Source organism: Podarcis gaigeae (assembly GCF_964106915.1).
Source record: "Podarcis gaigeae genome assembly, chromosome: 6".
Lineage (NCBI taxonomy): Eukaryota > Metazoa > Chordata > Lepidosauria > Squamata > Lacertidae > Podarcis > Podarcis gaigeae.
In genome coordinates this window covers 52098913-52116001 of record NC_139682.1, presented here as the reverse complement: position 1 = coordinate 52116001, position 17089 = coordinate 52098913, and the positions used below count along the sequence as shown (strand labels likewise).

The window sequence follows — 17089 nt, the reverse complement described above, 5'->3', positions numbered from 1 at the left end:
CTGATATTACCTTTTTGTAGATTTGCCTTCACAGAGTCTTTAAACCTCTTTTGTTGACCACCAGCATTACACTTTCCATGTTTAACTTCGGAATAGTGTAGTTGCTTCAGAAGACAATAATCAGGCCTCTGAACAACATGACCAGTCCAATGAAGTTGATGCTGAAGAATCATTGCTTCAACAATGGTGATATTTGCTTCTTCCAGTACACTGGTATTAGTTCACCTGTCTTCCCAAGTGAAATGTAAAAATTTTCAGAGACACCATTAATAAAATCTTTCAAGGAGTTGGAGATGGCGTTTATAAGTGGTCCATGTTACACAGTAAGATTGGTAGTACAGTAAGATTGGTAGTAGAATAGCTTTGTAAACACACATTTTGGTTCTCCTGCGAATGTCATGGTCCTCAAATACTCTGTGCTTCAATTGGGAGAAAGCTGCACTCACAGAGCTCAGGTGATGCTGGATTTTGGCATCAATGTCGGCCCTTGTGGAAAGATAACTGCCCAGGTAGGAGAAGTGATCCACACTTTCCAACATTACACCACTGAGTTAGATTTGTGGCATTGCAGAGGTGTTGTTCTGTGCTTGTTGGTGCAGCACTTTAGTTTTTTGGATGTTGAGTGATAGGCCAAGCTTTTCGTAAGCTTCTGCAAAGATATATAGGATACTGAAGCTCTATGACGGAAGTTATGGTAACCTTACTCTTTCCTTTCAGCCTACTCAGATTAAAGAGTTTTCCATCTGTTTGATGCATGACTTCTACCCCGGTGGGGAGTTTCCCTTTGACAATGTGTAGGATCATAGCAATGAAAATAATTAATAGAGTTGGGGCGATAACACAACTCTGTTTAACACCTGACCCCACTGTGAATGGTTCACTTTGAGAGCCATTGTTATCTGTAATAGTTGTTGTCATATTATCATGGAGGAGCTGAAGGATGTTCACAAATTTATCAGGGCAGCCACTTTTCAGGAGGACAGTTCACAGGGCATTATGATTTACAGCTTCAAAGGCCTTAGTCAGGTCAATAAATGCCATATAAAGGGGTTGGTTTTGCTCTCTGCATTTTTCTTGAAGCTGTTGAGCAACGAAGATCATGTCCCCTGACCCAAGCAATTATTAAAATATTCAGGAGGGAAGAAAAATGCCACCTAAAGAGGATAAAAGCACGGTTTCCAGTCTGGCAAAGTTTCCCCTGCCTCCCAATTTCACTGAAGTGGCTTTGCCTCACACTCTTTTGGATCGTGGAAATGGGGGAAGGGTCTCATGTCCCATGATCCAGTGTAGGTTGCCTCATGTAGCATAGCTATTTTGTGAATGACATAGGACTGGCCTTTATGGTAGCTGGCCCTCCTCCCACTATCTGTCTCCTGTGAGCACAGCAAGAGAGAAGGTGAATAACTAGTCACAGATCCTGTGAGATAATGCACTACTGTATTAGCAACAGCTGAAACAGTAAGACCACTTGCGACTGAGGAAGACCCAGGCTTTAGGAAAAGTTGTAAAGACACTGCAACATGGCTTAAGTCCCCGGAACTGTGTGTGTTTGCTGTAGGCTGGAAGAGTTGGGAAAGCAATTGATGAAGCAAGGCACAGGCTCACCATTTGCATAATGTATTGCAGTATGAGCATTGGGTGTTATTCAGTTATCCTTGAAAAAATACACTGATGCAATGAGTAATGGATGGGAGTTGGCATTGTTTGCTTCCCCCTTTTTCCTTGTACCCAGGGTTTTCTTTGGGGGGGGGGGAAGAGAGCTGCTTCAAACATCCAAGCATATTATGGATAGCCTGGTGTTATTTTGGGCAGCCAGATATTTAAAAAGTCATTTCCGAAATAGATGACCAAAAGATAAACGCTTTATTTCTAAATAGCCAGCTCACTCGGTCTTCCCTCTAATGAGAAGGAAGGCCTTGGTAGGCCAGGAAACTCGTAGGCAGAATAGAAAGATAAAGGCAAGCAAAAGAAACCAGGTGTTCCAGTGCAATGAACCATTGGGAAAGGATGACAAATACCCCACAGCCCAAAAGTTAATACCAGACAACTATAAAAAAATCTTGCTAACCAAATCTATGCCCTGAAAAAACAAACAGGCAAGCAAACAGTGCCATCCAATACTGCAAAAGCTATTATGGGAGTACCTGAGCCACATACAGAAGCTGCATCTTACCCACAAAAATGGGCTGTCAGAGGTAGGTTTTGATTCTCTGACTGTTTTGCCAATCAGTGTTTGTCTATAACTTACAAGGGCTGACTGGGCAGGGTTCCACGCTGGTAGCCTTTAAAGCACTTTATTTCAAACAAGCATTCCCCATATGGTCTGTGAACAGAATTGGCAAAGGCCATTTTCATCTGTCCCAATCTGGAAACAGCATGAGTGGAAATGTGATCATAACTTTCACTTCCCCTTCTCTCCCACTCTAACACTGCAGAACACAAGGCATACCAACTCCACAACTCTTTGCATCTCCTGCCACATATGTTCAAATATAGCCACAGGAACCCACTTTCTCAAATATAAGCACAATAATAAACATTTGCCTAGGCCAGGCAGTCTTCATGTGTGTACTTTTTTCTTTCATTTTTTTCCCCTTTTGCTTGCTTTTTTGCAATGCCTCACATTCTGAATGAGAAGCTAACAAAAATGTTTTTAAAAAAATATTCTTGAGAATCGAGTTAAGTGGGTCAGTCAAGAACACAACACCAAATTACTTTAAGCAACAAGCAAAAAAGAACTGCCTCATGAGGCTTTTACATGCAAATCAGAACTAAAATGTGCATGCATACATACCTCCGGGCAGGAACGAAGGAAAAGTGAGAGGGTGCATTTGGGGAGAAATTTCTGGGACTGTCCAACGGACTTCCACCTGTTCAGAAAATTACAAAATGTTGACATTTGCTGTGCATTCAAAACTATTTCTGTTATTGTAATTTGATGAGTGCCTCAATGCTGTACATGTCACTGAGATTTCTATGTTCAGATGACTGTAACCAATTTTTACTATCTATTTTTACTCTACATCAGTTTAAAGGCACTGATCTTTCATTGTTTCTATAGGAGCAAATGTAAAGTTATCTGAATATGGGAACTGATGAATTAGCATTAAAATAACCAGGATACCTGATTAGAGTAACATATGATTACCTACTTTTGCAGTGATCTAATACATTCAAGATGTGGCAGCATTCAGTAGAAGATTGACATTTTAAGCAATAGATGTAGCCTGACCCGACAAATGTGATTAGTAAAATGTTTATAAACTGGTGGTGTTAACAAGTGCAACACAGCACATAATCTGCTAGATAGCACACTCTGACTTCTCAATAACAGTTTGATAGGGGTTTCTGTGGCACACACACACCCCATTCTGGAATTTTAATTAGATCCCAGGTGAGATATTTCCTAGCTCAAGATGAAAAACAATTAGCAGCTCTATTCTACTTGTCAAGGTGAAAACACTGAAAACAGAAGGGAGAAGGGAGAAGGGGAATGTAGGAACTGTAGTTCAGTTCGTCCTATGTAGTATTATTTATTGTAATATTCTATGGGTTGGACCCATACTTGCTCATTCCATTTATGGAAGGAACCAGGATCCTGTAGAGGCTTCCCCACTGGAGGAAGGGATTAATTTTTGCAGATTCTCTATGCACGCCCCACAATCACCTCCCCAACTCTCGAGAGCAGCTTTCCAGGGACACAGGGAGCTACAGGAGGAGGAAGGAGGAACTGGCAAAAATAACCTCCCCACCCTCTTTCTCAAGCATGAACAGAACTGTGCTCATTACAAGTTTGAATCCAACCGTATGTTTTAAACAACTCATAAATCAGAGGGAGGGGATAGGGGGCAGGCAGGACCATGAGCGGCAGCAGTCAGAGGGTTAGGCAATGAAGATGGAGGGACGTCCCACAGGTGTAGAAATGAGTGGAAGTACACTATCTACACTTCCCTACATCAATGTACCTCTACAGTTGCTGCAAGCAATAAATATGCCTGCATAAGCTTGCAGTCTATGAAACATGAGGAAAACAGTTCAAATAGTAGGGCTTACATAACATTAAGAATATACTGATAGAAATACACACAAATTTGCTGACATAAAATAAACTAATCTCCACTGTAGGAGTTTTTGTCATGTGACATACATGAGTCTTTGTGTTAACTAAAAATCTAAATAGCAGCATATGTTGTGAGTGTGCATTTTATTTGTATAAATGATTTTTGCAAATGGTTGGATTTTGACAGTGTTGCTCCCACTGTCTGTCAGCCTTAAGATCTGCAGGAGAGGCCTGCTTGGAGTTCCGTCAACAGCTTGGTCTTTTTCAACATTAAGATGTAACTTTTCCTTCATACCCAGAGAGGTGACTAATTTATAGAATCCATTCCTATTTCATGACTACTTTCTTATTACGTATAGATTTCTAGGTTTCTATGGTTTACATAATATATTGTTTTTAACTGAAATGTTGTGAACCAGCCTGGAACATTCAGGCTGAACAGTAGGCTATTAAAAAAAAATAAAAAAAATAAAGCAGGGTATCTCTCCACAATGGATGTTTAAATTGTGATTAGGTGAAAGCCTCTGATTGAATATGACAATTTTAATGCTTTATAGTGAGCAATTGTATACTGGGCTCCAAAACTCAAATCTCTTCAAATTCTATGGCAACATGTGACAAATGCATTTTTAAAAACAACAACAACAACAAAAACCTTGGCAGCAGTGCCAATCATTCTAAGAGCTTTAAGCAACTCTCCATGAAGCATTTGATTAGGACCATCAATCTCTAAAATCCTATTAGCCTCAATCCAGATATCACGTTCTCTAGAAAATTCATGTTGTGAATTTCAAATTAACAGACAGAACATTTAATCAAGCTGGATACATTATGGAAAAGTTAAAAAATAATTATTTGAACATGTAAAATTAAAGTCAAGCTAATCCACTACTACCCATTAGGACAACAGCAGAATTTGGTAATCTCTGTGTGTGCACACACGTAATGCAATAGTGCCAGATATTTATAAGCAATTATTATTATCAAAGCAAATGCCAGAGAAACTGCTCACAAGACCCCCATAAAGATCTGAACAAGTCCTCACTGTCTATACTACAAAAAAAGTTGGCGTTGGCAAGCCTCTTCTTATTGACGGTGTCATCTGTCTGTGATTCTGCATGTATAAGAAGAAGCAATCCAAGAATACCCTCCTGTCACTAAGGAGTGAAAATGCAATAAATGTTTAAATTACATTTCACAACGGTAGACCATAGTGAGACAGTAAGAAATGCAAAACTCATAGCAGAAATACTCCTCTCCCCCCCCCCCCCGGCCCTCGTTTACGTTAGTACCATCTTGCCCCTGGGACAGATGTCTATGGAGAAGAAAAGGGCACCACTGCTGCAACACCATTTTACTGTGCCGTTACCAAAAGTAGAGCGCTGTTTGGTCATTAAAGCTGACAGGCAACAAGGTGGTGCTCTTGCTGCTCAAATGCTTCCACAGATTTAATGATCAGGTGGCAAGGGATCTAGAATCAAAGGGTTCTCAAATATCTCTTAACACCTCGCAAGTTGCTGCTTCTTATTTCTTCCATATATTGGTGCTGCCGTCTATTATTCTTAAACACACACACACACACACACACACACACACACACACACACACACACACAAATATCAAGCAGCTCCAGTAATTGTTTGCATCACTACTTTGAAAGATGATGTACAATAAAAACATCCATATAACAGTGTATTCATTTGAAAACTGAACTATTACTCATTTCACCTATAAACCTTTGAGGTTATTTCCAGTGAAATTATTTTTGAAAAATGTCCATTGAAACTTCTTGGGAATGTGTAAATTCTTTTTAAATTAGAAATGTATATTTTAGGACCCACCCTATTTTTACGATTGTATGCTGTTCTGATTTGTTTTTAATGTTGTGTTTTAAATGGTTGTAACCTGTCCTGGGACCTCAGTGTGAAGAGCGGGTTATAAATTTATTGTTGCAACTGGGACATCTTTTCATGCATAGTGGGAGTGTGGAATAATAAAACATATTTTGGTCTTGGGTATCTGATACAATTTAAACATTAACTTAAGATACCTTACCTATCCAATCCAGTGGGAGGAGTCATTCAATCAAGTGAATATCCTCTAGCTAACTCTGACAAACTTGTAATGACAAAGATAATTGAATCACTTCTGTGATCTAGTTTGACTCTGTACTAGGTATTCTGTAATCTGTGTTTGTAACTGGTTTCTGTTATGAAATCAACAAAATTATTAGACCATCATAATAATTTCTTTTACATTTCTCAGCTACAGGATTCTGTCTTTAGAATAGAGTGCTTCTTGGAATTCTGAAATGCTTGTTCTGTCAAAGGCCAACAGGCAACTGTTTAAACTCTCCTTTGAGAACTTAAGGAAGTTCTTGGATACCAGTAGGATAAGCAGCTCTTAAATCAGAGGACCAGATGGCTCATTCTAGTTGAATTGCTACTATTCCTTCGGTTTTGCTGTCCGAAGAGGATATGGGGGATACACTTTGAACAGAATGAACTGTAGCGTTTCACTAAAAACATGAAAGCCAACAATTCCCACTTTTTCGGTATTCTATTCATACTTCTTGGCATTTCTTGGCAGGATAATTATAGCATCTGGTGTTCCCCAGGAGGACTGGATCAATGCCAACGTTTAGGGCTGTCTGGGTCGGTATCTCCGGAAAGAGAGATATCAGCTCTCTTAGTTTTATGAAGCAGAGAATACTGAAGTTTAATCGGAGATACCCTGAAATATTAGCAGCATTTAAATGTACTTCCAAAGCATCATTTGGTACTATCAAGAAAGAGCTGCAAAACAGACACACCCCCGAAGTGATTTTTTAAACACTGTTAGAAACCCACAATATATAAGCTAGGTGACAAATGGCTCCTTAAACCAGGGTTACAGTTGCCAAAACAGAATGCCTAGTTGCCATTTTTGGGTCAAACGGCTCAAAAGTCTTATGTGTTGTTGGTGTGTGACAATGCTTTTGCCTGGTGCCTAAAGATATGTAACAAAGGTGCCAGGCGAGCCTCCCTGGAGAGAGCATTCCACAAGCTGGGAGACACTGAAGAAAAGGTCCACTCTCGTGTTGCCACCCTCTGGAGCTCTCATTTAAGAAGCAAATGAAGAAGGGCCTCATGATGATAATCGCAGGGTCTGAGTGAGTTCATATGGGGAGAGGCGGTCCTTGATGTACTACGGTCCAGAACCATTTAAGGCAGGCATGGCCAAACATGGCCCTCCAGATGAGTTGGGGCTACAATTCCCATCATCCCTGACCACTGGTCCTGTTAGCTAGGCATGATGGGAGTTGTAGTCCCAAAACATCTGGAGGGCCAAGTTTGGCCATGCCTGATTTAAAGCTTTATGAGTAAAACCAACACTTTGATTTGGGCCTGTAAACTAATTTGCAGCCAGTGAAATTGGGCCAGAAATGGAGGTTTATGTTCAAAGTTTCTTGCCTGGGTAACCAGTCTGGCCGCTGAATACTGCACCAGCTGACATTTCCAAACCATCTTCACTGCAGTAATCTAACCTTAATATTACCAGAGCATAGATTGCAGGCATTAGGCTTGTTGGGGAGGGGGGTCAATCATTCGTTTTGCAGAAAACTGAATAAGTTTCTGTTAATTGGAAATGGAGAATGTTCCAGAAACTGACCCGAGAAGCCTAACTACTTACACTGGTGCGAGACAAGGATCAGTAGTTAATTGGTTTCCTTTGAACAGCCAGGAACCTGTAGCCTTAAAAGGCTGGTCTTTAGTTTCTCTTTCTAGCTAGAGAGCCAGAGAAACAGCTAGAGAAAGATTCAGTGAGAGTGTGTGTGTTATTTTCTCACACTTCCTGCAACTGATGAAACTACTACTACAACTGCGCTGGTATGCATTAATGATGTATTCTGCTGTATGCTGTATGAGATGTCTGGCTGCTGGGATCAGTAGCCTAAGCGGACTATTCTGTATATATTGCAACAGTTACGCTTAATGCCGGCAATAAAGAGCGAATTGCCTGGCCTGCTTCTGTGTCTTGAGTGTTTTCTATCTGGGCAACTCCCACATGCAAGAGCCACGTGTAAGCTAACTCTGCTGGAAGTGTGCTAGGCATTTGATTTATGCCAAGAGGTGAAGGCCACAAAACCTGACAAGGCTATCCTTGAGCCACCAGCCCAAGATGATGGATGGCACTCCACACCACTGAGGTCACCTAAGCCCCATGTGACAGCTATGGATCCCAAAGTACCCCCAAGTTATCCACTCCTTCAAGAGCAGGCAGCCCTTCTGGTCTAGTGAATCACCCACTAACAGTGCCTCAGTCTTATCTGGATTGAGTTTCAGTTTATTGGCTCTCATTCAGTCCATTACTGTGACAAGAAAATGGTCCAGCACATCCACTGCCACAGCTGTATATGGAAAAGAGAAGTAGAGCTGTGCCTCATCAGCATATTGCTGACAATGTACTCCAAAGCGGTTTCATGTAGATGTTAACAGCCTGGATGGCCCCACTCAGCGGTTTCATGTAGATGTTAATAGCCTGGGGGATAAAAATGGACCTTGAGGAACCCTACACTGAAGTCTCCATGGGATCAAAGAGCACTCCCCAAGCATCACCCTCTGGAAACAGTCATCCAAATAGGACCGGAATCACCACAAAGCAGTGCCACCCATCCCTAACTCAGACAGCTGCTCCAGAAGGATACCATGGTCAATGGTATCGAAAACCACTGTGAGGTCAAAGAGAATTAACAAGGGCAGATTTCTCCTGTGTCTCTCTTGAGGTGATCATGCAGAGTGACAAAAGCAGATTCCGTGCCATAACCAGGCCTAAACCCCAATTGAAATGGATCTAGAAAATCAGTTTCCTTTGAGAGCACCAGCATCTAGTCTGCAATCCACCAGCTCAGGAACCTGACCCACAAAGCGGAGACTGAGAACTGACTGGTTCCAGTAACAACCTCAAATCGCTTTCTATGGACCTTGGGATTTTGAAAACAAAAACAGCTGTTGCAGCATGTATTGTATCAACTAAAGCAATAAAACGGTGCCTTTAGAAACGGGGTCAATGCAAAGGTTGATGGCATGTTCAATATGCTTTTAGAGCTAATTTAAATGGACCATTTTCTATTATTAAAGAACAACAAGTTCATTGGACTGATAATATGTTTTAGAGGGATTAGGTAGGAAATCGCTCTGGAAATATATTCAATAAAATATAAATATTTTTTAAATGAATGATTGCAGGGTGGGGGATAAAATAACAAGGAAAGATGTGGTGTGGTGGGTACTGAAATGTGCCCGGAAATGCTATTCAGGGGAGTTTGCTGGTTACTCTTCCAATGTGGTTTGCTCCATCTTGATCTTCGTTTCCCAACTGTAACTGAGCTCACAACATGTTTCCCTATCATAGTGAAGTGCTTGTATGAATCCCTGCCCAAGACAAATAAAACACTTTTTAGATGAATCAAAAGAAAAAGAAATGAGAGAATTGGGAGAAGTGCTCTGGAGAATAAATAACATGAAACAGAAACTGTCTCACTTAGAGGTAAGAGAGAAGTTAACAAAGCATAAATGCAACATTAAAAAGTCTATACAAAAAGTAAACTTCAGACTGTTTTTAAAATGCTTTGAAACTAAGAACGGCAGTCCTTCAAACAGAGGTGATTAATTGCATTATGACATGATGCCCAAGCTACAAACCAAAAACAGATGCTATTCCTACTGTCAAAATTAGGGACACAAATTATTAATGAGCTCTGATTCACTTCAGTCACAAATACCAAATTCACTTCAAAAACTGATGCCCAGCATCGTGAGAACAATAGCTGCTCTGTCAAAAAAGATTTACAGAAAGGGGGGGGGGGGATATTGTCATTACCTGCATGGCCATGGAGTGGAGAATGTGGTCGAGGAAGTGTTGGAGATGTGCTGGAGGTTACAATCAAGCTCTTTCTATTACTGGTCCTACAACTGAAATGAAAGGCAAAGAGAAGCAAATACTGAAATAGGGGAAATAATTTTGTTAGGGCATTTACAATGACTCTAGAGGAATGATATTCAATTTTACTCTAGATTTAAAGAAATTGATGTAATACCTTTATTGATTTTGATTTACTATATAGAAATCTTAGACACTAAAAGTAGAAAATAGTATCAATAACTGTCCATGAATCGCATTATCAAAAGAAAAAAAGAACTTTGATAATTAAGGAGGAAACTAATATAATACGCATGTACGGTACATATATTAGCCAAGGTATTTGGTAAAGTTTTACCAAATGAGATTACATGAAGTATTCCTAGTTTATGGAAGAAAGGAAGTCATGAATGGCTATACAAAAACTGGCTGTAATTAAAATGCTGCTTCTTGTTTCAAGTAGTACCAGTAAAGGTCAAGGATTCCTACCTGAGAAAAGCATAGCAATTAAAATTTTCGAACACAGGTTAAACACACACCTCATCACCAAGGCTTCTGTGAGGAGTGGATTCATTTGAGGAGCTGGTTTGAGTTAAATGACAATGACACTGGGTGAGCTTTTTTGCACACGTCGGTCTTTAGAAGTCCCTCAGATTGTTATATTGCTCAGCAATATAATAGGTTTTATAGGTACCATACCTGCAAGAACCCTTTTGGCCAAGCCCCACCCTTACCTGCCCCACATTAAACATCATACATGACATCAGGTGCAAGGCAGGTAGTGCAGCTTTGCCACAAAGGCCTCACAAGCCAAATGTGACGGTGGTGGGGGCCTGCAGGCTGCTGTTTCACACCCCTGATTTTAAAGAAGAGCAAGTAAAAAACTATATGATCCGATCAGAATAAAAATCTAGGAAGATCTAGAACATTTGATATTTGCAAGTTTACATTGGAGGGTTTTTATTGGTAAGTCAAGGCACACCATTCTAACATGTTTACTTAGAAACCTAAAAAAGGAAATAACTTCTAATTTTGTGCATCAGTTACATTTTTTTAAACTTTTCATCAAAAAGGGATACCAGTTATATTGAAAGCACAGATAATAATACTCTGTTAAAAGAATTTAAACCATTGTGAGCATCTCTGATAAGAGTGGGTAGAGAAACAAGAGAAAATTAATGTACAAGTGGAAAAAATCAAATGCTGGCCCCAGAACACAATTAATTTGTATCCTTTTGTTTGAAGACTCAATACTTCGACAGAAGGCACATTGGGATAACACATGCAAACAAAATGAGCTTTTAAACACCCCGATAATCATTTGTTGTTCTTTTGTGTCTCTGAATATTTTTATTTAAAGACAAGTTTACTGTCATTCAAGAGAAGCTAAAGCACATTAAGGAAAATTGATCGAGTTACCAACCATAACCTAAAGCAACATTAAGCTGCTGTTCTACCTCTTTGGTATACTTAAAATGTTCAGTAAAGTATCAAATTGCTCTTTTGAGTAAGAGAGTCCATTCAAAATGTGTCTGCTACACCACATACAGTATGCAAATGTTGATCTTCAGTCTTGTGCTGTTAAGTCTCAGTTTATAAAATACATTCACAAAGCGTCTTCAAGTTAATGCTCTGCTTCAGATTCTCCAGAAACACATTTAAGAGATTAGTTGGGGGCAAAGTAATCACAAAGAAATGGGGGGAAGAGGCCGATTTCAGACTCAAGCAATGAAACTGACAGTTGTGCCCTGAATATAGGATGGTCCAAGTAATAAACTTATTAGCGAAATAGTAGTTTTGCTGGAGGACTCCTGGAGAAAGGGCCTTATCCTCCTCCTCCTCCAACCAGTGGGGCCATGTTAGGTGCCAGCTGGCAAGAGTGGGGAAGCCTTCCCTGTCTCTCCACTGGTTCCCGCACTCCTCCATGTGTGACTGGCAGAAAGAGCTACTAGATAATGTCCTCTGTTCATTATTCCCATTGAGAGGAGAGGAAAAGCTGAGATAGAAAGAGCGTCAAGACAACTCATTTTACATGCTTTCCTCCTTCCTGTCTTTTTACTTGTGCACAGACATCCCCAAGTTGGGAAATGCCAGAGACAGGCAGCATCTGTCAAGGTGTCATTCTGTTTCAGGATTATTGACTGCCAGCTCAACTATTACAACATTTGAAAACTATTTGAGGTTCATCATAATTATAACTTCCACTAATGTCACCTGTTTTTATTATAAACTGCATTATACATAATGCATATTTGGCAAAATTTACATGTCATGAAGGATTTTAAAAGCTTCCAATAATTTCAAAAAGCAAAACAGTAATTTAAGAGACCTGCACCAATACTGAATGTTACTATGGGGACAGAAAGCATAGGGAATTATTTGTGTTACATAGGGTTAACCATGCACTCCTGTAAGTAAAAATAACATTTGTTACATGTGTTTAAGAGTTCCCAAAGCATTCTTGAAACTCAACACTATGGAACACTGGCCTGAGATATTGTTGACATGATACTGCACCACAGCTCTCTAACAGTGTTGGATCAACAAGGTATGAGAGCATTTACAGGAATAGGCGGAAGGAAAAGCAGGCATGCATATGCTGTAAAATGGATAATACTGCCTCCAATAAGGTTGTTTTCAGGCCAAGAACTTGTTTACCAATCACATAAAAGCTGTATCAAAATAGCTCCCACCATTTTGATCCCTACCTGCTTCACTCCAATTTATTTCTTGTTTTCAACAATGCTTGATATTTTCAGCATTAAAAACACAATGACTTCACAGTGGGCTAATGTTTATGGAAGCAGCCATTTAAAAGCAGCTACTTTTAAGGGTCATTTAAAATAAAATGTTAGAAAGTAATCTGCATCTATAGTCCTCATTCTTATGAAGCACTACACCATGGTTTAGCTCCTGTATGTGCACATACTGGAACGAGCCTGGGCAAAATCTTGGGCCTATGGGCTCCTCTTTCACTTTTTCCTTCCACACAGCTGAGAGAAGACGCTTGTCAACATTACATTCAGTTTTCCCTAATCCCGGCTTGTATGCGAAGCAACAACATGATTCATCACAAATTCTGGTTGGTTGTGCAAGACAGCTTCATAAGCCATGATTTGCACTTGTTTTGAAACTGACTGGAGCTTGTAATAAACCATGACCCCCAGTTCCCACACAAGGCCAAGCTCAGAAGACATGTAGACACCCACATATACACACAACCAGGCCTCAATGGATGGAACTGGCAGAAAGAATAGAGATGTGACGTACTATTCTGCTCCTACAACATCGTAAGTAAATGAATTCTTGCTCCTTGCTCCTTCCTTTGTGTTTAAATTTCTCAGACAGGATCCTACCAGTTGCAAACACAATAAATTCTCCCTACTATTGTTGCAGCAAACATGAAAATCACATCTGTTGAACACTGAGAACCACAAAACAATTTCTTTATAGCTTTGGCATTGGACAACTAGCACATGCTTCAATAATCCAGTCCATGTCTTTAAAACAACGTCTTCACCTGGGTCCATGAAACTTTATTAATTGTTTAAACAGTCAGCATCCACCTATTCATAATGTCTTGTACACATACTGAAGAAAAAGTCTCCACATTTTCCTGCCTATGTCAGAGGAGGAGATGGAGAGGACCTTCACTGCGAGACCATGCATGGTGTTATTGTCCCATAATACATTTCAAGATTGAAGGCTCATCACACAACTGCAGGAAACTCCAGCTATAACTAAGTTTCTTCCATCCCTTCAGAAACCCAGCTTGTAGTGACAAAAACATTGCAAATCTCAGGAAAGATCTTTCTTAACACTATTAAGAGAAAGTTTTCTTTATGAGAAATAGATATTTTGAAGATGAAAACAAATATTAATTTTTTTATTTACAATGCAGCAAAGCATATAAGTCTAAAACTGACATGTTAATGAAAGCACCAGCTGCACAGCAACATTAACTAGATATGGGAGTTATAGCTCTAATTATAGTAATTTAGAGATGGAAGCAATTTTGTAAGCAATTGCACTACTGACAACAGGAATAATTAAGTCCTTCAAAATAGATAAGAACAAGAAAGCATCCAGGATAAGATTGCCTTCATACTCAGCAACAGTTTAAAAAGGTATCTTTGTTAGAATAAATGAACTAAGTGTTATCTGTTTGCATTACACTGTGCCACAAACAAGATTGGTCAATGTACTTATTAATCTCTCTTGTACACTGTGAGTGAAGTAACAAATTAGTATCAAAGTAACTAAAGTATGCATTCTATAATGGGATGGAATTTGTGACAAAGGGAAGCCTTTCTAAGCCTGAGCTTAATGAGTTTCAGCAGCCACTGCAAAGAATTGTTGTTCTTTCAGACTTTCACAGAGACTGTGCAATTTTGCTGTAGAAAGGTATCTTCACTGTATAATTACTGTGATTTTGGCTTTAGCACATCACTCCAAGCTCTGTAAATCCTGAACACCATATCAATTCAATAAACTTCAACTAATTATCTATTTAGCAACCATTCATTAACTGTGATGATAGCATAACATCATAGGAGAAAGCCTCCGGGATTAGCCCTCCACCTAATCCAGCATCTTGTTTCCACCAGTGAACCAGCCAAATACTTCCGGCAAGCCCACTAGCAGGAAATGAAGACAACAACAGCTGGTTTTCAGAGCAGTGTTGCTTCTTAACCTGAGGGTTCCTCATAAGGACATGGCTAACAGCTGCTGAATAGGTTTATCCTCCCCATAAATGTGTCTAATCCTCCTTTAAATCCATATACACCAGTGGTGGTCAACATATTTTATGCATACATACATCATATTTGTATGCTTACTGCATGAAAAGTTACATAATTACAAACCTATCGAAAGTTGTCATAAACAATAAATAAAACATCCAAAAGTACACAACCAAGCTGAACAATTTCCACACACATCATAAGAAGGTCTAAAATAAAGATACAAAAGATTAATATCAATAACATCCACAGCCCCCCTCACCCAGCAAAACCCCCTAAACAATACCCGAGCCCAAGAGTCTGTTCAGCAGGCTCAGCTTTTGTAGGTGGAGTCAGTCTGGGCCCTGCCCTCCATGGCCAAGTGGAAAAGGGTCTGCAAAGGGAGGGAGATTTTCCACTAGAAATATTCTTTTAGATATGCCTTATGTTCTTTGGTCAATCTGTCATGATACTTACAACAAATCTATATTGTTGTTATAAGACTACCAGGTTTATTTTAAAAGTTAACCACAGCTACAAGAGATTCCCAAACCACATTTTAACAAGTTTCCCTAGCCAGGAAACCCAAACACCCAGCAGTGCCCAGACCACTAGATGATTTCTGCGAATTTTTACAAAGGTATTACAAAGGTACACAGCTGAGGTAACATCAATTGGGACAGGTTTTCTATACCGCTTTAACTACATCAGAAGCTCCAAATTCTGAAACTACAAAAAATCCTAGCTACAAATGGTCAGGGCTAAAAGGTGAAATCCCCCTTTTAAATACAAGCATGTACTGAAAGAGGGTTCAGCCTCAATCACGATAAATTCTCATTTGAACAAGATGCATTGTTGGGTATCCCTGCTAATGACGGAATAGGTCTTCACTTAAAGAGAAGGGAAAGGAGATCACTGAGAAATTGGGAGATGGGTTATTTAGGTTGACTTAAACCAGCTTAGTGCCTTCCACCCACACTTCGATATTCAGTCCTAGTAACTGCAGTGGCAGAACTGTACCCTACATTCTCCTCCCTTGTGCATCAGTCTCTATACCAATCCACACACAAGTATCACATATGGATATGTGCCAGAAATGTTTTATCCTACTATTTTCCTCAACCCACATACCCAAATCTCTCTTTTAATCGAACATCAAGTCACCCAAGGTATCCAGGTAATGATGGTTATACCATATAAGTAAGTATTTGCACTGCCAAACATTTCCTCATCCTATCTATCTTCAGGGACATATTACTTTTAACTTAATTTGTCCAAGAATAGGGCATAGGAAATCCCTACAATTTGACAAAAGTCTTTAGAAATTAGTTGTTAGGTTTACATTAGATACAGGCTGCATGTGTAAGTTAGACTGCGTTCACATTAGCATTCTTCATGGGGAGGCCCACTGACTTTTAGGTTAATTCACATGTCTTCCACAGTAAAGTACTGTATTTTTCTGTGTATAAGACTATATTTCCCCCTATTTTTTCATGTTTAAAATTGGGGGTCGTCTTTTACACGGATAGTGCATATGGGGTATTTCTTTATTTTGAGTCCCAAAAAATAGGAGTCGTGTTATACACAGGGGCGTATTATATACAGAAAAATACAGTACGTAAGCAACAACTTGTGCTCATTTAACGCATTTCACCTTCAACTGTCAGTATGAATAGTTCCACATTAGGGCAAACTCTTTTTTTTACAGCAGAGGGAACAAGTAGAAGTTAGAACCACCCTTCCTCCATTGCCTGTTCTAATTTTCATAGTGGCAAGCTGAGCTGACCAGCTCTATTCCAGAACAATGACTTCAACAGCAACTGCCGCCTGCCTCTTCTCTTCCACTTACTGCAGAGGTAGCCCTGGAGGAATACAGCTATACAAATGCAGCCTCAGTAAGTGTGTAATTTGAGATCTGAAGACTTCATAACTTTTGAGAGAATACCATCTGGTTTCAGAGAGCAGGAAATTGAAGCTGCTGTTTACATCATCAGTAACCCTGATGAAAAATCTAGTGGTGTAAGCTATAAAACCTACAGTCATTTAAACAGAGATCAGTCTTCAACTGAAGGAAGTAACTCAAATTTGGACTTCTACCACCACTCTCCTTTTTTAAAGACAGATGTTAAAAACTTATAATCATCACAACTCTCCTCCTATCTCCCTGCCTATGGCAGCAGGATCAATAGTGTCAAAACTACTATCTAATTTCTTTAAACATTTTTCTACTGAAATGCTCATTATGTTACTTCTTTAATATAGTCTTCTAATAAGCAGGAGGCATGGTTAAGGCATACACTGCATAAATGTGAACTATTTGCAACGCTCAGGCTTCAACATTGTATTTTCACATCATTTGCTCCTGCTTACAGGGAGCGTTTTCTAGTACTAGTAAAATATACAAGGT

At 39.6% G+C, this 17089-nt stretch overlaps 1 protein-coding gene across 16 annotated transcripts in view; it reads right to left on the bottom strand.

Moving 5' to 3' along the window:
- MAST2 (microtubule associated serine/threonine kinase 2) overlaps positions 1-17089 on the bottom strand; it is a 145707-nt gene that overhangs the window by 43921 nt on the left and 84697 nt on the right. For all 16 annotated transcript variants that reach the window (XR_014565191.1, XR_014565192.1, XR_014565193.1 and 13 more), the window contains 2 exons: positions 9923-10014; positions 2795-2870 (listed from right to left, as the gene is read on the bottom strand). Coding sequence is in view for 8 of the 16 variants with exons in the window: in XM_083742302.1 (XP_083598428.1) it covers positions 2795-2870; positions 9923-10014 (168 nt within the window). In the remaining 8 variants the exon portion in view is untranslated. The remainder of the gene's footprint in view (positions 1-2794; positions 2871-9922; positions 10015-17089) is intronic.